Consider the following 22,758-nt stretch of genomic DNA (forward strand, 5'->3'; position numbering starts at 1 on the left):
TAGCTATGCAGTTCCTTGGCCTTCATCGTTAAAGAGGTCGACTGCAATTCTAAGTGCAAGAGACTGCTGAACAAACTTCTGAAGAGCACAGTGATTCCATAGAAAAGGACAAAATGGCACAACCTACGGGAGGTTTTCACAAACAGGACATATTGCTTCTCTTTTTTGCTGCCACTCAGAAAGGTGAACTGCTTTGCTGCAACATTTGGATTAGGAACAAGTTTGAGACTGCTAAAGGACATATGAACCTGGAACACAAATTCCTTTCTGATAACGGATCCTGACAGCACCTCTCCAGCTGGAAGAGCTGGAAAGCTTCATGCCTCATGTTGCATGAGGCACACCCACCCCTGTGCTGCTGGAGGCTGGCTACAAGGCAGATTATCCTCCCATATTTATTCCAAGATAAAAACAGCATTATGCACAAATCCCAGATGGATTTCTTTTCCTTTTTATTTAGGAAGGAGAGGCAGGATTATTTGTGGGTTCCCCCCCCATCTGGTACAGATTCACAGGCAGTAAGAATGAGTTTTGTTTCCAATACATGTGTTGGATCAAAATCCCAGGAAGAAAAAACTCCATCTCAAGAAGCCACATGTCAGTTCCCATTCCTGGCATCACCACACACGGCACAAAAACACCCAAACAAAGAAGGATCCAAGGCATACATTGTTTCACAGAATATACACGTTAAAAGGACAAGTAGAAATATTACAAAATCAACAGAATCACTTTTAAAATATTTATATTTGTTGAACCGTTAAAAACAGACACAGAAAGAGGTAGCAAAGCTAACAACTTCCTGCTGCTCTAATTAGTGTTGCCTGCATGCACTGAATGTTACTGTGGAACTGAATCTCAAAATCTTCTCTGGACAGAATTGTAGACGATTTGCAGTTTGTTTCTGATAACGCTATTTGACGTAGAGGCAAATCCACAGGCTCACTAGCAGCTGTTTCACGTTGTCTGGCTTAACAAAAAGGCATTGAAAGGAAAAGGTTATCTGTATTTTACTTCAGAGAGCAAGAGAGAGCGCAAGCACACACACTAGGGAGACCACACACAGATGTAACACTAACAGGATGCTTCACTTGCTCTGCCACAGCAAAACTGAAGAATGACAGATCCCTGGGTGGCAGAGTTAAGACAATTTGACATGACCTTGGTCCCATGGATATGAACATCACTTGACAAAGCTAAAAGCAAGGCATCAAAGGTGAAGGGAACCGGAATTCCATGTGTTGTGTGCATGCACTCTCTCTCACACCTGCTTCTTCAGGCTTTCTGAGGTCCCGTCAAGGCCAGTTCAAGAGGATCTCCCATCCAATATGTAATAGCGATACATTAAACCTATGACCAGTGCTCCAAAGATGGGGATTAGCCATGTTGACCAGAAGCTATGGGGAGGAAGAAACAAAAACAAACAAACAAAAACAAAACAAAAAAAAAACACCCAAACACACACACACAAAAAGAAGAAAGTATTAAGTTATAACACATTCGATACATTCACTACTTGCTACACGTCTGTCTTCACCCAGCTAGCACCAGCTCACAGACCAACCACAGAGGACAGAACAGCTCTAGCTGTCCCATGCTCAGAGCTCCCCTACCCCTGTGAGAGGCCCCTGTAACTGCAAGGACGGCTTGGTTGCTTATAAAAGAGCAGCTGGGTTGCTGAACTTTCCAGCCTGGCACATACAGAAACCAATCTGAGTTTTTTGTTGTTTTATTTTCTTATAAAAGCCAGACTGTCAATTTGCGCTATACAAACAGCTGAGTTGACTCAAGGATGGAAATTACTACAGCTACCCCACAATAAATCATCCTTACTCATAAACCTGAGACCACAGGCACAGGCTCACCTTTAGCAGCCTCCTTAAAAAAAAAATAAAAATTCTGATAGGAAAGACTAGGTTTGTGTTCTGGTTGCAGGCATTCCTGAATTCACAACTAAATCTCACTGGTCACCATAAAGATCCTTCAAAAAATGCACACTGCTGAGAGTATCCACTGTAGCACAAAGGGAGTGCAGCCACACTTGTGCAACATGAACACATGGACAAAGAATTCAAGCTCAAAAATCCCCAGGTGCCTGCTCTGCTCAGCGTGAGCAGGGGACTTCTCACCACCACTGGCTGCACCTCCATCTCCAACAAGAGAGATGCACAGTGTGATGCAGTTTGGCAGCTTATATTACAGTACCTGCTTTTTGGAAGGACAGTACAGTAACATCCCATTAAGTTCTTCCCTGCCTGATGGAGCTAATCTGCAGTCCTACAAACGGAGAGTCCCATTCTCTCAATTTCTTACTCTTATTTTAAGATACTATACCTTGCTGCTTGTCCTGGGGATGTCCTGTTTTGATCCTGAAAGAAGGAAGAGGGAGTTAGCAGGGGAAAATAAATAAATAAGTCATGCTAATAAGACTGCAAGACTGGACAGGTGACTGTAAATGCAGAGGAAAAATAACCCTTCTTCTCTAAACATCCTCTCTCAGAAGCATAGATGCTTCTGGGGATGTTTGCCCTTCTCCCCACCTTCACATTCTTTCTATTAGTCTAAACCTTCCCACCCAGTTCTCAGTTTTATACTGGAACTCTCACATCTCTCAAAAAAATGGCCTTGAAACCACTCCATTTGTTTGATGTGATTCAGAGGGTAACTGATGATCACAGGTACATAGAATTGTTTGGGTTGGTAGGGACCTTTAAGATCACCTAGTGCCAACCCCTCTCCCCCCTCACTGTTTGCAGAGTAGGATGCTCACAGCCCCATCCAGACTGGCCTTCAGTGCTTCCAGGGAAGGGGCATCCGCAACCTCACTAGGCAACCTGTTCTAACCTGTTCCAGTATCCCACCACCCTCACAGTCAAGAAGTTCTTCCCAATACGTAGTCTAAATCTTCCTTCTTCCAATTTACAACCATTTCCCCTCATCCTGTCACCACCTGCCCAGCTTTCCCCTTCAAGTACTGGAAGGCCAATATAAGGTATCCTCAGAGCCTTTTATTCTCCTGGCTGAAGAGCCCCAGCTGTCTAAACCTGTCCTCATTGGGGAGGTGCTCCAGTGCTCTGATCATCTTTGTGGCCCTCCTCTGGACCTGCTTCAACAGCTCTATGTTCTTGTGCTGGGGGCTCCAGAACTGTTTGCAGTATTCCAGGTGGGGTCTCACGAGAGCTGAGTAGAGGGGGAGAATCACCTTCTTCAAACTGTTGGTCACACTTAACTTGATGCAACCCAGGATATGGTTGGCCTGCTGGGCTGCAAGTGCACACTGCCAGCTCACGTTGATCCAGATAATCATTTCACATTTTCCAATCCTCTGTCTGCATCCCTAGTTGCTATCTTACTGCTTGACCACTGACAAAACTGCAAAGTTCTCTTCAAATCTTCCTTCACATACAACCTGTCCCCAAACTTTCATACTGTTTTCAAAAGAAATCTGAGAAAAAAGAAATCTGAAAATAAGTTTCCAGTCAGCTGAAAATTACTTTATCAATTCTACAACCTCAGTGGCTGTTGCTGTTCTCCAGTATGTACCAACCAAAAATTGCTTCCACTTCTTGAGAATCACAATGCTTTCTTTCCTGCCACAACACCCCATCAGTGGACGCTAAACGTTAACATTAGACTGTGGGGAGTTACCTCTGACCTGAGTCATAGGAGTATGCAGTCACTACTTCTTTTTTTCCTGGTAAAAAATAAATAGGTGGGATCCACGTTACTTCCATATGTTTAAATTATACTTGGGTCCACTTTTAAAATTGATGTTGCACACTAGAGAAAGACCCACTGGACTTTGTTTAGAACACAAAGATATCTGCAAAAATAGTTAACATCCAGCAGCATTGCTCAGATTAATTTCTATGCACATTTTAAGCACATCACTCTGTTAATGAAACAGAGTCGAACCAAACGATATAATGTTAAGGTGAATGCATAATCACACAGTCCAGCTTTGTAACTAAGAACAAGATTTACTCAGCCTGATTTATTCTTTTTATGGCTGACTGTAATAAGCGAGTTCTCCTGAGGGCTCCAGTTGCTGCTCTCTGTTGGCAGTTTCCATATTGATTCCTGGTACTCTGCAAGTGGCCCTGCTTCGAACAACATCTAATGAAAGCGTTGTTGAAGACAGAGCTGTGCCTGGTCCAAGCCAAGTAAGAAGAGAAGCCAACTGCAAGACGCGTGTTTACCTCTCAGATGGGATTCTATTTATTACCATTTCCCTCTTCCTATCCATTTTGAAGGCATTTTTGCAAGACTGTGTCCCATTCTAATCCAGGAGTACCTAAGTTTTAACCAACACCTATGATTTCGAGGGCAGTTAACAGAGAATTCTTGTTTTACAGCCAATCCCATGGTGGTTGTACCCATCTCCTGACTTGAATGTAACAACACTAACAGTTCAGTCATCAGGACAGAGCAAGCACTGCGAAAATATAGTCTGTGGCTCAAGGGGCAGAAATAGCATTGCTGATGGCAGAAGGGAGAAGGCACAAAAAAAAACCCCACTCCCATTTTCACACCGAGGTGCTTGCTGAGCTTCTGAACAAACCCAATGGAATCATTTGCTTAGAAGATTTATTTGCTTCTATAGTTTGTAAGCATAAAGCCACAAACTCCACAGAGGGAGGAAAAAAAGAAAGAGCAAAATAAAAGGTGTGCGGTGACTTCATTGTTCACTTTGTAAGCATAATATAGTTTCCTCAGCATTAAATAAAATGGAGCAGTAAAACACCAATATCTTACCTTGGAACCTCCCTTTTTACGGTCATCCTGTCATGGGCAGAAAAAAAAAGAAGGAAAAAAGTGATAAGCAGTGACTTCAAGAGAAACCTGCAGTCATTACAGCCATTATGAGGGAACTGCTCTGTACACAGTCCGCAGCACACCAGCAACTGCCTGGACTCCAGTTTTCAAAGTAGACATACCTACAGCACCCAAAGGCACTGTCTCTGTAGTAGGCAGCAAGCTGGTGTTGGCGTCATGCCGGTCACCTTTCACCCTCCTGAATTCTAAACTGAGCATGAGGAAGTTATGGTACTATCAGCTAAGGAGTAACTGACATGGTTAGCTCCCTTAAGTGCCACCAATTTAACTGAAGGGAGAAACCTGTTCTGAACAGTGGGAAAAGAAAACTAATCTGGTTTTATTCTCAGCAGTGATCCTCTTTCCTCAGTCGAAATCCTGGGTGACACTGTATAAAAAGCCTAACTACTTACTGTGCAAGACTCATCTTGGTGTACATTTTCTGGGTTACATAAAGGAAAGGCACATTTCTACTGCATCCTACCCTGTGTTTGAAAGCAGGCTGGTCCTTACCGGATGGATCTCCCCTATGTAGTACTGCTTGAGCATCTCCCTGGCATCTGTGGAATGACCAACATCTTCAAAGCTCTCCGTGGCATCTCTTCCAGCTTGTTCAAGCAAAACCTCTTCTCCACCTGGATGCTGGAAGAGAAGATTTAAGGTGAGCAAAAGGCTGGGTGCAAATGAAGTACCCAGAATCTCAGCAACCCTTCAGTCCCTTTTCATTCCTTCTGAATGCCTCAAACCACTATCAGTAGTAACTACCAAAGATTCAGTCATCCAGCCTCTCCTTCAGGAAGTCTCAAAGAACAATGCATGCTGCACAGCCTGGGAAATACCTTGCATTAAGTAAAAATCTTTCCAAAGAGGCAAATCTCCAACCTACAGAGAAGCACAGCTTAGCCCCATCCTACAGCAAAGCTAACTCTTCTGCAGGTCTGCAACTGACATAGGCAAGAAAATAATACAGAAGAAAGCATATCCTCATGTACCTTTCCATAGGCCTCACAAACCACACTCCCTTGCAGAGGAGCCTCTGCTGCATGATTTTTTCATTAAGAACTTCCCAGAGACAACTCAGCTCTTAGTGAAGCACAAGACAGTGCTGCATCCATAGGCATCAGTGGAGGAAATGATGTTCTACTTCTTCAGATCTGACAAAAAAACAGCTTCTTTGCATGTATCTGTACAATGAGGGGTAGAGAAGAACCAAGGGAAACTGCAGTGGCATAAGAAGCTACAGCTCTAGCATGGCTGCACCGGTACCGAACTTGACCCAGCGTACAGCTACTCGGTGCTGCACATTTTTTAAAGTGTACCATTTGACATCACATACTGATTTCAGAAACTCAGGAGCTGCAGCAGCAGAAGCTGGTGGTGGCAGACAGTCACAGACAAAGCCAGGCAGCTTGGACTAAAAAATCCTTAGTGCAGGGCTGTCTTCCTTGATGGGTTGGGCTCTCCTTTACACTGTCAGTACCAGAATTCCAGGAACAGATTGGCAATAGAAAGCAGTAACTACAAGGCCAGCAAAGTACAATCTATTTACAGTGTATGTACGGGAAGAAATAATACTTCTGTTTAAACTACCAGCTAATCCAGTTAAACCAATAAAGTGATCAGGCTGCTGAGTCCACACACAAGGACTAACCCAGTTCTGCAGAGCACTAGGCAACAGGCACTAGATATGCCGCCTCAAAAAGATGAGACTTGCTCAGTGCTGCCTGAAATTCCCCTAACAAGAAGAAGCCTGGAACCGGAAAAGTTAAGAGTAAATTTCACATCAAAGGACTAAAAGACCTATTTTTCTCTGCAATACACTTTTCCTTACCGCAGACACAGAACAGTTGTTATTGCCTCTTTCTTCAGCTTGTTTGGTTTCTCTCCCAAAAGTCTAAATATTCTCACTTGGCTATGCCACTTCATACCAAGCATACTGCGTGTGGACACAAAAACAGCTCCGTTGTTTACTCCAGAGAGGTGCTGCAGCCAACTCTCCAATCCCCATATCAGAGGTCTTTATTCTGAATAAATCCCTTTATTGGCCAGGTATGTAACATAATCAACACAGAGCGCTCTCAGCAGCTATGAAGGGCAAAGTCTGCAGGCCTGGGAGGCAGCAGTCAGGTATTAGCTCTCCTCATCTGTAAAACCAAGCAAGGCTTCGCTCTGCTGCTCCCCTTTGAGCCCAGCCACATGTCCCACTGCCACTGCTTCTGCACCAAGGCTCATCTGATCTCAAAGGCAGCCAGGTCAGGGGCTGCCATAGCAGAAAATCAGCCCATCAAAAGAAAGGAAAGGAGATGATGACTATTTGCTGGTCATTGTGAATTAACTCCCTACAGACCTGCATGCATGAGAGTCAACAGGAGCAGAAGTTGTAGCGGGACCAATTTAGGTCACCACAGCACTCTTTAGCTCACACTCTCAGACCTGATTGTAGTGGTGGATGCTGCACCTTGTTCTGCACAATGTGTGCAGTTGTCCAGTTTACAGAACACACTTGTAAAGACCCACTTGCAAAGAAATGAGGGGACAAAGGGCCAACCATTTACTCTAAGGTTTCTACAAGAACCCTTTTGGGATATCCCAATAGCAATCTCATTCCAGAGCTGAGACTCATTTAAAGATTACCCTGCTTTCCTAATCATCCATCCTAGATGAACAGACAAAACCCTGCAGTAAGACAGAACATGGAGCGGCCATCCGCTTTTGGTGGGAACCAGTTATTGCGTGTTCAAGGGACAAAAAAAAAAGGGGAAAAGAGAAGAATGGCAAAGGCTACTCCTCTTTACATGCACTTGTTAAACCTCCAATAATTATTTACTCATGCACATCTGTCTATCATTATCACCAAGTCAAAGGAAAAAATACAAGAATCTTTGGCATATCTTATTTCTGACAGAACTCTCTAGTCTAGACACCCACAGCTGCAGCCAGACAGCTCGTACCTCGTCATACCCAAGCACATGTAAAACCAGACTATTTGTACAAGCCATCTACTCTGCCACAAAACTGCCCAAAGCTACAGCTCCTGCAGAGAAACAAACTGTGAGAAGCATGGCAAACTCTGAAAATAAAATGTACTTCCAGAAAAAATAATGACCAAAATAAAGCTCCTTCTGAAAATGAACAGACAAAAAGCCAGCGAGAACAAGAGATGGGCCCAAGTGCCAGCCCTCCAAACTCTTTCTTAGCAACAGTAAAGTAATCAGGACCTCCCCGTCTCTGGAGTCTCTCACATACATAATGCATTAAGTACCTGATGACAGCAGCAGTAATAGTCTTGAGGCACTGGCTCTGAAAGGACATACCCAGTGCCACTGAGCAGAGAAAGCAGCTTTACAGAGGGAACCCTGCTGTCTGGGAGGGAAAGCAGCAGCTGCCACAAGCACAAGGCACTCCATAGCCCCAGCCCTACAGCACAGGGAGGTTAAGGGGGAATAAAACCCAGGATTTGCAGAGTATGCATAATACTTGGAACTATAGCAGATGACCTCAAATGATTAATTTCCATGTGATCTTTGAATCAAGTTCTCTGAATCCAAGACTGGTTCCCACAAGGCAGAGAACAGCAGCAAGATGTTGAGTAACCCCATATGCACTCCAAACTTACTTTAAATATGCACTCATGCTCTTGATGATCCTTGATGACTCTCCCTCTAATTAGTATTTAGGAGCAGCTCATATATTTCTCATGTTCTGTGTTCAGCCAGCAAGATTTTTATTGGTGAAAGCCAAGGAGATGCTCTCTCTGCGAAGCCTTTAGAAGGGACATGTAGCAGCAGCGGTCAGAACTAACTGCACTGCTGACAGTACCTGGAAAGGCTTCAGAAAATGCAACGCAGAAACTTGATGCAGAAGGAGAGAACCTGGAGCTGTCTCTCCACAAATGCCTGTCCACGTGTGTGGCAGCCACCCTTACAGACCTGTGGCAAACTACAAGTGAGTTCAGAAGCAACACTAAGTTCTGGTTAATTAGGTTGCTGGATCAGATAATACAAAATCATCACATTGAGGACAGATGCAAAAGCTTTGATTTCCAGCCACCATTATTAAAGAAATATGCCATGAAAGGAAAGAGTATGTCCGTGACATAGCAATGTGTCAGTACCGTGCAGGCCAGAAAAACACCTACACAAATGGTGTTCATCAGCCACACGTCCTTCCTGACTTGTTGTAAGACATGAAGCAGGTTTCCCTAAGACCATCTGCATAGCACTGCAACAAGTCAGCGTAAGGAAAAACAGATCCCTGACATTCCTTCTTGTCCCTCACGGAGTTTTGGTTTCAGACACACCTGAGTAGGCAGGAATTTTGTGCTGGAAGACAAAGACATTCCATATTGTTTTCTTACTACTGGCACACAGATTTTGAGTTGGCCAGTTAACAGCTGACCTGCTGCACCTACGGCTGCAGAAAACATGAAGCAATATTCAACAGCCTCACTAGCAAGGAGGCTTCTCAGCGATAACACAATTGCTCCGAGGCAACGCTCCAGCAGAATTCAGCAATCTTGTTCAAATAATCTATGGCCAAAGGCCAGAAAAGGCAACAATTAGACACTGCTTCAGTAACTACACAAGATCAAGGGAAAATATTACCCACTGAAACTCTGATAGCTGCAGTTACAACAGCTTGGAGCTTGAAAGCAGAACAGTTTATCAGACAACTGTAACCTTTAAACAAGACAAACACTCCTGGTTCCTATCAGCTCCACATTGTTCTCCTGTCACTGGACTGATTACAGCGGGATAACAGATACAAAATATGTTTTTGCCAATAAATTAGGCTGTGATTTATGTTTACAAGCTTTAGATAGCAGAGACTTTGTTAACCACGCTACTACACTTACAGGAGTAGCCTTACTCTTCTTCCTTTCCCTAATCAAAGTGAATTTTTATGTCAGAAAAACACAAATGGGAGAAGGGGCTGGGGAAGGGCAATGCCAAGATTTCCTCTGAAGGAAACACCCAGGGCATGAAAATGAAGCCATTTTCTGGGCTCATTTATACACACTGAAGGCACTCCAGATACCATCTCAGCAGAAAGAGCCAGGACAAAGACTGTGACCGCTCCATAGCACCCATGCTGAGAAGCACTGTCATACACACTGTGCATCTGCAGGTAAATACCCTGGAAACGGTGATTTTGAAGAAAAAACTTCAAAGACATTTTTTTTCTAACTCAATTCTGAAAGCAATAAGCAACAGCCATAAGCACACATGGAGGCAAACGTAAGACAAGGCACACGCTTCCTGCAAGTACCTTCCCAGCTTCCAGCTGGTTTTGGCTCTTCCTCAGCCCCAGGTACTCTGTTATTTAGAAACAAATAGTGAACTGCTCTTCCACATTTCTGTCCCATCTTCCCCTGAATCTGCCTAAACTTCCTGCATCCCTAATGTTCTTTGGCAAGAAAGGTCTGTTCCTTGTTGTGTGAAGAAACTTTGCTTGTCTTGAAACAGGCTCCAGCCAGCTTCTGTGATGCCTCCTGTTTCTTGTACAAAGAGTTTAGAGGCAGGCAAACATGAATGCTTTCAGAAACCCACGTAATAACAGGTGTTCACAATCAGCCCCAGCACCCTGCCCATTTCAGCTGGTCAGCAGAGTGTGCTGAGCCCAGTGTTGTGCTCTGCTCTCAGGAACAAGACAGGTGCCAGATGACAGTTTAGCCTTGTGCCAGGGAACACAAACATCGGGGCATGCGTAAAGGTGGCAGCCAGCTGCCCACACTACTCAGAGACCTCCATTCTGCTCATAGCTCCACTATTCAATGGCTTCCTGAGCCAGAGCCACGTTCAGTGGGATTGTCTTCCCTTTCCCACCCTGACTGCTCCTTATGGTACAGCACGTATGTCTTTGTGTCTAGGTGCACAGCCAGTCCTGCACCTCAGCTAGAGCTGTGGGCTCTCCTGTACAACAAGCAGTTAAGTATCAGCAGATGACTTGCTGTGCTCCTGCCCAGCACCCTGCAGCCACACTGCCACAAGTCACCGTCCTCCTGTCCTACATATCTTTCCTTCCAGCCTTCCTATGGACTGGGTGCCCCCCCACACCTATCAGATGCCCAACAACAGCTGCTCAGCAGGTTGCTTTTCACATCCTGCAACTGAAAACCATTGCTAGAGTACTAAAAGCAGGCAGAGCTGAGCAAATGAGCTATAAGCCAGGACTCATTTCCTCAAAGGAAAAGCAGTAATTGTTGGTTTGAGAGCTGTAAGCAGTAAAAATCTAACTATAGCAAAGGCCATCTCAAGCCACCGTAGTAAGAGACACTGAAATGCCTCATTTGTACACTGGGATACCCTGGAGGCTTCTCTTAAACTATGTGTTGGGAGGAAAACTCAAAGCACAAACCAGACTCAGAATGAAGCATTATGATGCTGGACTGTAAGAACAAAATACATCTTATGCAACTTTATATCTTGTTTATCAACACTGGAAAGCTACACAGAAAGCCACTACTTCCAGCTGCCAGGCCACTGTAACAGAGCTGCCACGTTATCAGCCTCCTCCTATCTGGAAAGCCTCTTACACCTCATCAAAGGAGTTCATCATTACCGTGATGTGTACATAGCAGACATGCTTTAATCACATATGCCTGGGGGAAAACAGAAGTGGAATTTACACAAGCAAAACCAGCAAGCAGGAACTTGAAGATTTTTAATGAAGTGCTCTCCTACAGCCGGCTCGAACCAGCTCTCACGCTATGGATACCACAGAGCTTGGCATTACTTTAAGCTGAGACAAAAGCCCTTTAGGAATTGTCTAGCATTTCACCACGCTGTTTTTAGCTCCCAGCAGTACGGATAAGGCTTTCAACTCTCTCAGAAGGAACAGCCTGAAGGCATCGAGTCCTAAGCACAGTTTTTGTCCCCGCAGCCACGGGAACTGGGGATGTCACAGCGAACGCAGCCTGCGGCCCTTCCTCCTTCGCACGGCTCTACAGGCGGCGTGCCGGGGTCGGGGCCGCACCCGCTGGGTTGTGACCGCAGGCCGCGGCGCGTCTCCTACAGCGCGGGGATCTCCGGCGGGCCGGGCCTCCTCTCCCTCCTTCTCCTCGTCTCCCCCGGGGCGCCGTCGGGACGCAGCGGGGCGCAGAGCCCGGAGCACCGCACAGCTCCGACCCTCCCCCGACTCCCCCGGCCCGGCCCTTCCCCTGCCCGCCGGACCCCGCCCCGCGCGGCCTCACCTCCTCCAGGAAGCGGGTGACATCGTAGACGCGCCCGTGGATGACCAGCCAGGCCTCGCGGTTGGAGTTCCGCTTCCCGACCTCCTCCAGCGTGAACACGGGCCCGGCCGCCTCCTCCGCGCAGCCCGCGGCCTCCGTCCGCTTCCCGGCCTCCATGCTGGCCGCCCGCAGCTTCGCGGAAGGCGCGGTTTGACCCGCGGCAGCCGCCGTAGCGATGGTGGGAGGAGCCGCCCCGCTGGGCCGAGCGAGCCGGCCAATGAGGAGCGAGCGGCCCCGGCGGTGGGGCGACTCCAGGCAGCAGTCGCAGCCAATGGGAAGCGTTTGTCTGTTGCCCCTGGTTGGTTCCCAGCGTCATGTTCTGCAACGTGCGACACGTTCTCAATGAGCGCCGCTGTACTTTCATCTCTGCAGCCGGTGCTTGCAGCGTTTGTCCGTACATTCAACACAACCTCATTGCAGTCCTTAGCATTCCCTGTTTCTGCTCTGACAGCAGCTTGGTTACTTCTTTTCTGTAGCTATCCACTATCTTTCCAGGTATCTCTTCTGCATTTACATGCAGTACGGTGGGATCCTGGCCCTGGACGAGGCTTTCAAGGCACGTTAGCAATGCCTGCACCAAGCACACAGCGGGCACACAAACACGGCAGAGAGAGGAGCGTGTGGAGACCAGAATGCCCCAGTAATTTTATGCCCCAGTAATTTTCCCATGTTGTTTTCCACTACCAATGGAACAGACACGAGGCCCCAGCAGCGCGGAGATCTTGTTGCCTGGAATGTTTGCTTTCATCTGGAATCGCTGCATCGAAATCCATCAATCAGCTGGTTAAGGCTAAAAGCACAAGCATGGCTGTAATTTGTGTCTTCCTGCCCCGTGTTTCTCTTGGCACACAGAACACCAAACCTCTTCCTGAAAGGGAACTGACACTGGGAAAGGATTCAGTGAAAGCGGACAGGAAGGCTCACAGCTCTGCTGGCCCCATGTCCCTGCTTCCTCCTCATTCATCGCAGAAGATCGAGAGCATAACAGTGCTTTGCAGTGCTGTGGCTACTCTGAAAACGACCAGTCCAGGATCATTTTGCAGTGCTGGATGCTGCTGGCACACAGTCGGCACGGGCAGGCCAGGAGACCTCAACCAAAGCGCGTCGCCCTGTCATGTGTCTCAGCCCAGGAAGCAGCCATCCCTATCTCCCTCCGCAGCCTTCCTACTGCAGCCGTGACACCGTCCCCTTGCTCAGCTCCCTCTGACCCGCGCTGCCTGCGGCGAGTCGCTGCTGCTGGGCCTCACACCGTTCTTTTGATCTCCCTTTGTTTGCCAATAAAACCCCCTCCCAGTTTTACTGTTTTCCACTTGACACACAGATTTTTCCCATGTGCGTTTCCTTCTGCCCGGGGTGGGGGCAGGGAGTGTCCCGGGTAACCTCACGTGAGAGGAATTTCCACGTGCTTTTCCACCTCAGGTGAAGCAGCCTCTGAGATGAGGCACGATGTGCTGCCAGGGCCCCAGGGCTGCCACCAGCACGTGCTTGTGCTGCTCGCTCGCTGGATCACTTGTACCACAGCACTGCTGGTGCTGCAGGGATGTGCCAGCACAGAAATAACACAGCACTGCTGGTGCTGCTGGGATGTGCCAGCACAGACCTAGACGGGCTTTAGCAGTAGGCCCAGCTGAACCTCCTGAGGTCCAAGCCAGGCGCCCTGCCTGCCGGTACGGGCTGGGGGTGAAAGGACAGAGCACAGCCCAGCCAAAAAGGACCCGTGGGCAGCGGTGGATGGCAGCCCAGAGAGCCGGCCGTGTCCTGGGCTGCACGGAAGGCAATGCGGCTATCCGGGGAGGAGGGATCCGTTCCAAGTCAGGCCGCAGGAGCCATGAGAACCAGACCGAGCTCTGGCTGTCCCCGTGCGCCGCAGGGAGCCGGACCGGGCGGCCTTTAGAGGTCCCTTCCGGCTCCGTGACTCCATCACCCCGCTGGACACGAGCAGCCGCTCCCGCCCCCATCCGCGCACTCGGGCAGCTCCGTGCCGGCCGCACCTCCGGGCCGCCAGGCGGCAGCAGCGCGGCGGGGCTGGGCGGGGCACGCGGCACCGCGGGGTCAATTCTCGCGAGAAAAGCCGCGGCGCAGAGATGGGCGTGGGGCGGGGTTTCGGCGCGGCGGTGTCGTCACTTCCGTCGGCGCGGCCGCGTCACTTCCTGGCGGGATGGCGGCGAAGCGGTCGCGGGCGGCGATGGAGGAGCAGGAGAAGACGGCGGCGCGGAACGACGACCGCGAGCAGGCGGTGAACCGCTGCGTGCTGCAGTTCTACTTCCACCAGGCCGTGGCGGCCTATCGCTCCGGGAGGAACCGCGACTTCCGGCAGCTCCGCGATGTGATGCAGGGTGCGGGGGGGCGGGACGGGGCGGGGCCGGGGGAGGACGGGCCCTCTATAACCCCTCTGTAACCCCTCTGTAACCCGTCTGTAACCCGTCTATAGCCCGTGTAACCCCTCTGTAACCCGTCTCGTCCCGCAGCGCTGCTTGTGCGGCCCTTGGAGCGGGAGCCGGCCGTGGCCCAGATGCTGCGCGTGATGCAGTTCCTGTCGCGGATCGAGGAAGGTGAAAACTTAGGTGTGTCCCCCGTCGTTGCTGGTCGCCCCGCAGGGCCGTGCTGGCTGTGGGACTCGTGATGGAACAAAACGCTTCCGTGTCGGTTAATGAAGCCACGGGCTGTGAATTGTTGTAGATTGCACCTTTGATAAGGAGACGGAGCTCACGCCTCTGGAGTCAGCGATTGGGATCCTGCAGCTGATTGCGAAAGAATTCAGCGTGCCTGAGAAGAAGATAGAATTCATCCACAAAGTGCTGAAGGAAGCTGTAAGGCCTTTCCTAATAAACAGGCTGTTGTGTCTCATGTCCGTATAGTTTTCTGTTGTTCATGTTGTTATGTCACATGAGAACTGTCATAGTTAGCAGTGAATTGGCTCAAATGTGTGCTGCATCATTTACTTTAGAACTGAACACCAGCTTGTACTGACAGCACGGGTTGCCCCTGTGCTGTGGTGATTACTGCACGTACTTTCGAATTGGAAGCAGTGTTAACGCAGCATCAACAGAGAAACTGGTCTTTTTTTTCTCTCATAGGCTGTTATTGTCTGCATAAAAAACAAAGAGTTCAGTAAAGCTTTGGCAGTTTTGAAGAGACATATGGAGAAGGATACTGGAAACCAGGTGAGTCGGCATCTGAATGAAAGATGGAGGAGGGCTGTGGGTTATGGGTTATTGTGGGTGATTTGTGATTTCTGCTACAGCCATAAGTTTCACTGTGAGGCCAAGAACCTTGGGTAGGTCTGAAAAAGAAGAAAAATTAGAAGGAGTGAAGTGGGTTGAAAAATGAATCCACAGCACTGAGCATTTCTCCAGGCTGTTGGCTGTCACTTCATAGCGTACTCTTTACACACATTCCCTCATTCATTCTTTGCTTCAGGACAAACACAAGCTTACGTGGTAGAACAAGAGCTGGCAAAGAGAGTGGGAGGAGGCCCCATTTCTGTCTGTGTGCAGTGTATGCTCTGAGGCCATGAGAGCAAACAGAACCAGTTGGATTTCCTATTTATCCAACTTCTTCCTAAACTGACGTCAGCTTGTTGGGCTTGCGTAGCACCCAGTAGGAAAGGCACCCAGACCTACTTCCTCATATTCACTTATGATGGGTCACTTATAGGTCCAGTAACTATTCAGAGCATTCTTGTCTCCTTCAGAAAAAGAGGACTGAGTTGCAGACTATCATCCGGGAAAAGAATCGCGCTCATCCAATAATCAGAGATTTCTCATATGTGAACTTCCAGCAGTATATGTTTCAGTTCCTGAAGGCCTATGTGGATACCTCGGAGCCGCTGCTGGTGACGGTGTGTGTCTGCCCTGCTCACTTACTTCCAGCCCTGTGCTGGATTCTGCCCTCATGTGCTGTAGGACGCGGCATGAAATGGAATCCTGGGGAGAATTTTCACCTTTCCATGAGACAATCGAATACAGTGATTTGGGTTGTACATGCAAAATTGTTGCAGTTTTAGTACCTGATTAATAGCGGATTAAATCTGAAATACTTTAAATCTGTTCCTAGAAGGTTTAAGCAGTTGGAGATGCTTTTCAACTGTTGCAGGCTTTAGTTGGTAGGCATGAACTCTGTATGTAGTGCTCAGTGAACTGCAAGTAAAAGCTTAAAGCTCACTTAGAGCGTAAAGTTGAATGGTGTTGCAGTGAATTATCATTTTAATGGTTACATGTTTTTTTTTTCCCATCCAAGATGATGAAGAGTCTGAACTCGGAACGTGCTGAGGAACCAAAGCGCTCATCGGTGACTCCTGAGTCTCCAAGCAGGACAGAGGACCAAGAAGAAGCCTATGAGCCCTTAAGAAGAGTAAAGCACTCAGCGGGGACTCTGAGACGTGCAGAAACTACAAGAGATGTGGTGAGAGCTCCAAGCCGCCCTGAGTTGGCAAAGGACTCAACAAGAGCTCGGGAGCATGTAGAAACAGTGAAAGATGTGGCGAAGGCTCCCTGCCCTGCTGAAAGTACAGAGGATTCACTGGGAGCTCCAAGATGTGCAGAAACTGCCAGTGATGTGGTGAGAGCTCCCAGCCCTGCAGAAACTGCAGAGAACCTGGCAGGAGCTCCAGAGTGTGCAGGCACAGTGAAAAATGCAGTGAGAACACCCAGCCCTGCTGAAAGGAGAAAGGACCTTGTAAGAACTCCAAAGCGTGCAGAAGCAGCCAGAGACGGGGTGAGAGCACCCAGCCCTGCTGAAAGGGCAAAGGACACGGCGGGAGCTTCTGAGCCTGTGAGAAGTGCTAGTAACCAAACGGTTCCTCAGCCTAGGATAGCAGCTGTTCAGAGCTCAAAAGTTCTTTCAGCTCCTGTGGAAGTATCTGAACAACCAGCAGCCGCAGCTCCAGTGCATGCAGGAGTGTCCTCCAGGGATCTGGAAAGGTGGGCGGAGAAATCTGGCCTTGTGCTGTAGATAAAATTTGACTGTGCTGGTGGCCTTGGCTGTGTTCGTAAGGAGGGCGGGCAGAAGGGTTGGGAGTGGCTTCTTCAGTAGATTTTATTTGCACCATAGGGTCATAGTGAACTGGTGAGGGTCACAGCATGGGGAAAAGACTGATATCAGTGAGGTGGAACCGTTTAGGTGAAATACTTACAAGCTGCTTAGTTCTGTTTATTTTGTAGGAGGACCTTTAGAACTGTAACCATGTACGGAATTTCTGTTCTGAGAGAAGCTTTCAAGATGCTGTCCAACTCCCCGGATGCGGATGCGCTCTTCAACAAACTGGATGAAACAGACTTACCTTCCCCCCAGCAAATGTTTCCTTCTGTATCCCACAGAACCAAGAGACGGAAAGAAGAGAAGAATCAAGGTTCTGAGACCTTGGACTCTCCTGAAATACCCCAAAAGAGCAAACGCTTGTTCACCATAAGCAAAATGATCATGGGCCAAGGCAGCCAGTGCAGCAAGTCAAGCGAAAGCCCAGACTCTTCCCAGGAACGAGTCGTATCTTCTGCCTGTAGACCTGTTCAGGAATTGTCTGACCAGCCTGTATCTACTGAAAGGTTGAGTATGAAGCCCGTCTCTCGTGCTGTGATCAAATCTGCACCCAGTATTTTCGTGTAGATTAACTTGAGCAGTGTGAATGACAAGAAACCTTTCTTTAGTTCAGTACAAGTGTATTGGCCTTCTTTGTCCACTAGCATGTGTAGTGACCTTGTTATAACTTGCTGTTTGGTTACTAGACATGACAGCGATCCAGCAGCAGTCAGCCAGCCAGTGCCATTAGTATTGGCAGGTGTTTCTGACAGTCTCTTGGGGGTAACCTTTCTGTCCTTTGAGAAGTAGAATCTCAGACTTTTTATTTTCCTGAAATGCATTTGGCTAAGAAGCTCTTAGTTGCAGCTTTCTGACTGTTTCTGGAATCTGTTACCAATTACCTTATAGCTGAAATTACTGCTGTGAAGGGGGTAGAGGGATTTGAGGTTTCTAATTTTTGTACTTCCTACAGACAGCAGCAAAGTAAGCTCACTGGCAGAAGTCTGAGATTAATACTGGTGTATGACCCCTAAGCTTAGTCTCCAGAGTATCTCCTGCAAGCCATAGCAAAGGTGTGACAGGTTCCTGCTTCAGTTGCTGTTCTTTAGTTAGCAGAGATGCACAGCGGGCAGCAGTAATACTTTGGACCTCCAGGAGTGAAACTGGGAAGATTGTTTGAGGAGAACTTTGTGTTCAGAAGGAGAAATAAATCATTTTCCCCTGGTTTCCTGGCTGAAAATTGCTAAGAACCTGAGGTTTAGTTTTGGGAAGGTAGGCGGTGCAGATCTTTGTGTTCTGCTGCACAGCTTCTCTGGAGATGTGTTGTCTTGCTCTGAAGCACCAGAGTGGCCTCAAACATCATGTGCTGTGATGCAGCCCGCGTTAGTGTGAGCAGTGGTGAAATCTCTCAAGTGCCTTGCCCAGAGTTAAGCTTAATGACCAGAGATGACACTGAGACTTGATTTCCATCCAGCTATATTGGATGTGATAGCCATGATGAACTTCTGGAAGTATTCCTGAAGTGCCTAACTTAATTTCACTTGTTTGTGCTTGAGTCATGGGAGCAGGTAGCAGCACTGAGGCATGTTCCATCACAAAGGCTCCTCTAGTTCAGCTGCTCTCAGTGTTAACAGTGGAAACTTGTAAGCGATGCTTAGAAATACTGCAGGCTTCCTGCCCTGTGCTCTTGTTGAGTTAGTGCTGTATGTGGTGGCCTGGAAAGCCCAGTGCACGTTGGTTTGCTAATGCTGTTAACATGCAGTTATTAGGCTTTGCAAGTGCTGATTACAAAATACAATATGCTACTTGTAATTGAGTGAGATAGAGCTGGTAGCCTCCAGCAGAGACTCCTAAGGACTCATCCCCACTTTGAGGGGAATGGAGGGGATGGCTTGTTTACACAGTGCTTTGTGGTATGTTTTTCTGTATAACTTGCCTGCTGTGCTTTAGCTAGCCCTGTACTCCGCCACCAAAATCTTTCTAGCCATCAGCTGAAGTAATTGCTTGCTTGCTTTCAGGTCCTCTCGACCAAGGTGGAATGGTTCATATTGTGAGGAAAGAAAAGACAGCTGGAGTGATGAAGATGAGCTCTTTGCAGATGTAGGTAAGTACAGATCTGCTGTCATGGGCATTAACTGATGGTAATCCTGGTTTTGTGTCTCATTTGTAGATGCCTTGCTACCTTTTGTGTCTGATTTATGATTTCTGGTTCCAAAAAAAAATGCTTAATGCTGAGATATTTGGGTTTTGTTCTTCTTAGCCTGAAATGTGTAGCAAGGCCTCATGTTCAACTTTCAGACTAATTGTGCTCAACTTAAAGGATGCAAATATTGGAAATTCCTTCCCTTTTCCTGCTACGTAGTCATGAAATAAAGGTTAAATCTACCTTTTCATGCAGATGGATTTTCTGGTCTGGTTACCTCTGTGGCTACATGCATGGCTTAGCTGGCATTGCTGGTTAAAGGGAGTGGGTGAGGGTCCAGAATCCCTAATTCCAGCCTCAGCACAGAATGTAGCCACGTTCTGGGTATATGCCCCTGTTCTTGACATAGTGACTAGTTTAAAACAAAGCCAGCCTTACTAGGAAGCTTTCCATAAAGCAGCGAGGGTTTAAAAGAGAGATTGCAGAAAAGAGAGGGATAAATTTATTTTGCTTTGCTTTGTGTTGTGGGATTTTCTCATTGTAAGCAACTGCGGAGCTCGGCAGTTAAGCCAAAGTTTGTCTCTTAGGAATGTCTGTCCTGACATTGCATTGCTACACAACTTAATTATCTTGTTTTGCTTTTCAGCAATAACTGAGACAAGCAGCAACAACTCTACAGTCTATGGTTCCAAGAAGCAGGTAATGTTAGAGCTCTTGCAGCCTTTCTGTAAAGTTTGAAATCAGAACACGTCTGTAGAGAAAAGCAAGCTATCAAATGATAGGAAATGTTGGTTGAGGGGATACCCTGATACAGCCCCCTGCAGCAGGCTGAGCTGCTACCATGTGCACAGGCTGGACTGGGGAGCGGTTCTTGCTGAGACCTTGCAGCACTGTGGCATGGTTAGTTGTCTGGGTTTTGTGTTTATAGGGTTGGTGTGAGTTTCTCTTTTAAAAACAGATTTGACAGTTGGTTGTGGTTCTGTGCCTCCCACATATCAGGTATTGGGTATTGGAGCAAAGCTGCTCTTCCCTGGTGTACAGGGTACAGAAGTAGGTTTGTGAGCACTGGAAAGGTTCGGCATTTTGTTCAGGTGAGGCAGCTGTTCCCTTCCAACAGCTCCAAATGACTGTCAGCCTTACTTATGGGTGAATGGCTGCTGGCTCTTGTGCAGCTGTACACGAAGCAATGCTTTTGTGCTTATGATTGCTTTCTGCATTTCTGTTTTATTTGCCTCCCATGCAAAAATTCAGCAGACTTGACCTTGCAGTTTTCACACCGCCTCTGTGCAGCTGAGTGGGAGGTAGGCACTGAGAACTCTGTATCTCTGCTTGCTGCTGCAGCAATGGGTAATTCCTCTTCTGTGATTAGTATGTGTTTTGGGAAGCAGAACCACTTGAGTTTGTGCTGGAGCTTGGCATTGTTCTCATCTACAATGAAGTGTTTTTTGGATGTCTGTGTGCTTTTGACAGAACAGTTCCACCTTTCCTCATGTTCCTAGCACAGATGATAAAGGAAAACTAGTTAGGAAGGAGCTGTTCTGCTGAGAACTGTGCTGTGTAACTCGGTTATGAGACTGGACTCCAAACTGACGGAATGCTGCTTACCTGCTTTTTTAGAAATGGACGGTACAGGAAAGTGAGTGGATCAAAGATGGCGTGAGGAAGTACGGAGAAGGGAGGTGGAAGACCATCTCTGAGAAATACCCCTTCCAGAACCGCACATCAGTGCAGATCAAGGACCGCTATCGGACCATGAAAAAGCTGGGGATCGCCTAAGGCTGGGGAGCACGGGATCCTTAGTGTTGCGGTGTTCTTGTTCTTAAAAGGTTGACCGTAGCAATACTAGCAGCAAAGCTGCAGCGCACTTCCCTGATGTGTGTGGTGAGCCCTGCATTGTCATACCAGAGACTGCTGCAGCAGATGGTTCTTGTCAGATGTGGTTTCTGAGGAGCCTTGTGTCTCGAGTTGTAGCTGCAAGGTTTATGTCTTCTGCAGGTGGCAGAGGCTGCAGTTTGAGTGCATTTGCTAGGAAATGGCCTGGATTGGGACTTCCTTTTCCTACCTGACAACCGCAGCCAAACTGATGGGCTGCTGAGATGTCTCCTGTTCTGCCATTGGACAATATCTGGGTAACTGTCAGTGGCTGTTTTTATGTTTAACTTGTCTGAACTGTTGGAGTTTTGTTTGATCCATTTGTATTCTCTCCTTTGGAGAGGCAACGCAGTCTCACGGTCTCTGGGAAGAAGTTTAAACAAGGCTGTTTTTTTCCCAGCAATATTTTTCTGGCCCACAGGTGGGATCTTCTCCTCCCCCTTCTTTTCCTCCTCCCACCTTGCTGAGACTTAAGCAACTATTTTTTTTTTATTATTTTTTTTTTTTTAGTAAGTAAATATTGATTGGTCCCACATTAAACAATCCAGCGCTTAATGATGTTGATTGTGACTTATTGTCTCCTTCCTGGCAGCAGCATCCCGTATGCCATCCCTGCAAGCATGTGCGTCCTGACGGTGCTGTTTCTTGCCTTCAGGCGACTGAGTGGTATCTTCTATAAAATAAAGTTCTTTGCTGATGAGTTTCAAGAGTTGTAATGTGTGAATTTGTACCTCCCTGATAGCAGTGAGGCAGCTTGGAGGTGGTGGTGGGGGGGGGGTGGAATGGGGATACTCTGAAGGTGTGAAGTGCCACCTCACAGGTACTGAAGTCTCACGTCAAAGGGGCATTTCCTAAAGGCACACTGCTGGCTGTGGGTGAGAGCACAGAAACCCTAGAAATGCTGGGAAAGCCCAGCCAGGATTGTTGCTTTTTTAGTTATCCCGTGGCCTCTGGACTTACAGCTGGGGCTTCATGTGTACTGGGAGCCAATGGACAAAAGCCAGGCAGCTCTGCAAGGAGCAGCAGAGGTGCCAGGGGGACTGCCCACCCGGCTGTGTGGCAGATGTACCCTACAGAAGCACAGTAGGGTTGGATCTGGAAGGATTACTGGAACAGCTCCTACTTCCACCCTCTGATCTGTTCAATTCTTTATTTTAGGAGATTTTTTGGAAGGGTTTTGTTTCTTTTTTTAATCAGTGCTCTGGGCTCAGTGAAGCAGCTGTGGAGCTAGTGCTGGGTAGCACAGTCTGTTTGGAAACACCTGCTTTCCCCTCTGCCCTTCAGCAGCTGCTGGAACGAGCTTCCCCTGCCACCTGTTTGTGGCTGTGCGTTTCCCTCTGCTGCTGTAACACTACTTGTGCTGGAACAGCTGCAGATAGGGGGGACCACCCTGAGCTTGCAGGGGCCGGTTCTGGGCTTGGTGAGAAGCATGCACTGGGCGGTGTGATTAATTGCTTTGCTCACAAGTACTGGTAGTGTTAGTCTGCAAGCAGAATGAGACTGGCTGGGACCTGGACCAGTGCTGTGCAGCCAGGAGATGCTGAAGGTGATTGTGGTGCTTTGCAGCAGCCCTGGCACTTAGCAGAAGGGTTCAGCTGGGTAAGATCCTACATGAACAAAGCAGACCAAGTCCTGCTGTGCACCAATATCACCTTGAGGAGTGGAGCCCGCTCCTGCTCAG

General features: G+C 47.8%; 2 protein-coding genes across 3 annotated transcripts; one reads left to right on the plus strand and one right to left on the minus strand.

Moving 5' to 3' along the window:
- Positions 1-435: 435 nt before the first annotated feature.
- CYB5B (cytochrome b5 type B) lies at positions 436-12,220 on the minus strand. The gene is made up of 5 exons (XM_072346494.1): positions 12,008-12,220; positions 5,329-5,457; positions 4,756-4,782; positions 2,335-2,369; positions 436-1,397 (listed from the first exon to the last, which is right to left on the minus strand). Exons 1-5 carry the CDS (start codon positions 12,161-12,163, stop codon positions 1,307-1,309), a joined length of 438 nt encoding a protein of 145 aa, XP_072202595.1. The 5' UTR covers positions 12,164-12,220; the 3' UTR covers positions 436-1,306.
- A 1,929-nt stretch (positions 12,221-14,149) lies between these two features.
- On the plus strand, positions 14,150-21,782 carry TERF2 (telomeric repeat binding factor 2). 2 transcript variants are annotated; one of them, XM_072346751.1, is made up of 10 exons: positions 14,150-14,382; positions 14,515-14,610; positions 14,726-14,856; positions 15,124-15,210; positions 15,741-15,887; positions 16,286-16,968; positions 17,209-17,589; positions 19,081-19,166; positions 19,852-19,904; positions 20,823-21,782. In XM_072346751.1, the coding sequence occupies exons 1-10, from the start codon at positions 14,205-14,207 to the stop codon at positions 20,979-20,981; spliced, it is 2,001 nt and encodes a 666-aa protein (XP_072202852.1). In that variant the 5' UTR covers positions 14,150-14,204; the 3' UTR covers positions 20,982-21,782. The 2 variants fall into 2 exon arrangements, with proteins under 2 accessions (XP_072202852.1, XP_072202853.1); XM_072346752.1 differs by having other exon boundaries at positions 17,365-17,589.
- Positions 21,783-22,758: the final 976 nt, after the last annotated feature.

This window comes from Excalfactoria chinensis, chromosome 11, assembly GCF_039878825.1.
Source record: "Excalfactoria chinensis isolate bCotChi1 chromosome 11, bCotChi1.hap2, whole genome shotgun sequence".
Taxonomy (NCBI): Eukaryota; Metazoa; Chordata; class Aves; order Galliformes; family Phasianidae; genus Excalfactoria; species Excalfactoria chinensis.

What these genes read in the sequence shown, in the direction of transcription:
- TERF2 (XM_072346751.1), top strand. Translation starts at nt 14,205, where the DNA reads ATGGCGGCGAAGCGGTCGCGGGCGGCGATGGAGGAGCAGGAGAAGACG. An exon ending in TCCTCCAGGGATCTGGAAAG is followed by an intron (nt 16,969 to 17,208) that starts GTGGGCGGAGAA and finishes TTTATTTTGTAG; the next exon opens with GAGGACCTTTAGAACTGTAA. An exon ending in CAGCCTGTATCTACTGAAAG is followed by an intron (nt 17,590 to 19,080) that starts GTTGAGTATGAA and finishes GCTTGCTTTCAG; the next exon opens with GTCCTCTCGACCAAGGTGGA.
- CYB5B (XM_072346494.1), bottom strand. Translation starts at nt 12,163, where the DNA reads ATGGAGGCCGGGAAGCGGACGGAGGCCGCGGGCTGCGCGGAGGAGGCG. An exon ending in ACATAGGGGAGATCCATCCG is followed by an intron (nt 4,783 to 5,328) that starts GTAAGGACCAGC and finishes TGCCCATGACAG; the next exon opens with GATGACCGTAAAAAGGGAGG. An exon ending in GTAAAAAGGGAGGTTCCAAG is followed by an intron (nt 2,370 to 4,755) that starts GTAAGATATTGG and finishes TCCTTCTTTCAG; the next exon opens with GATCAAAACAGGACATCCCC.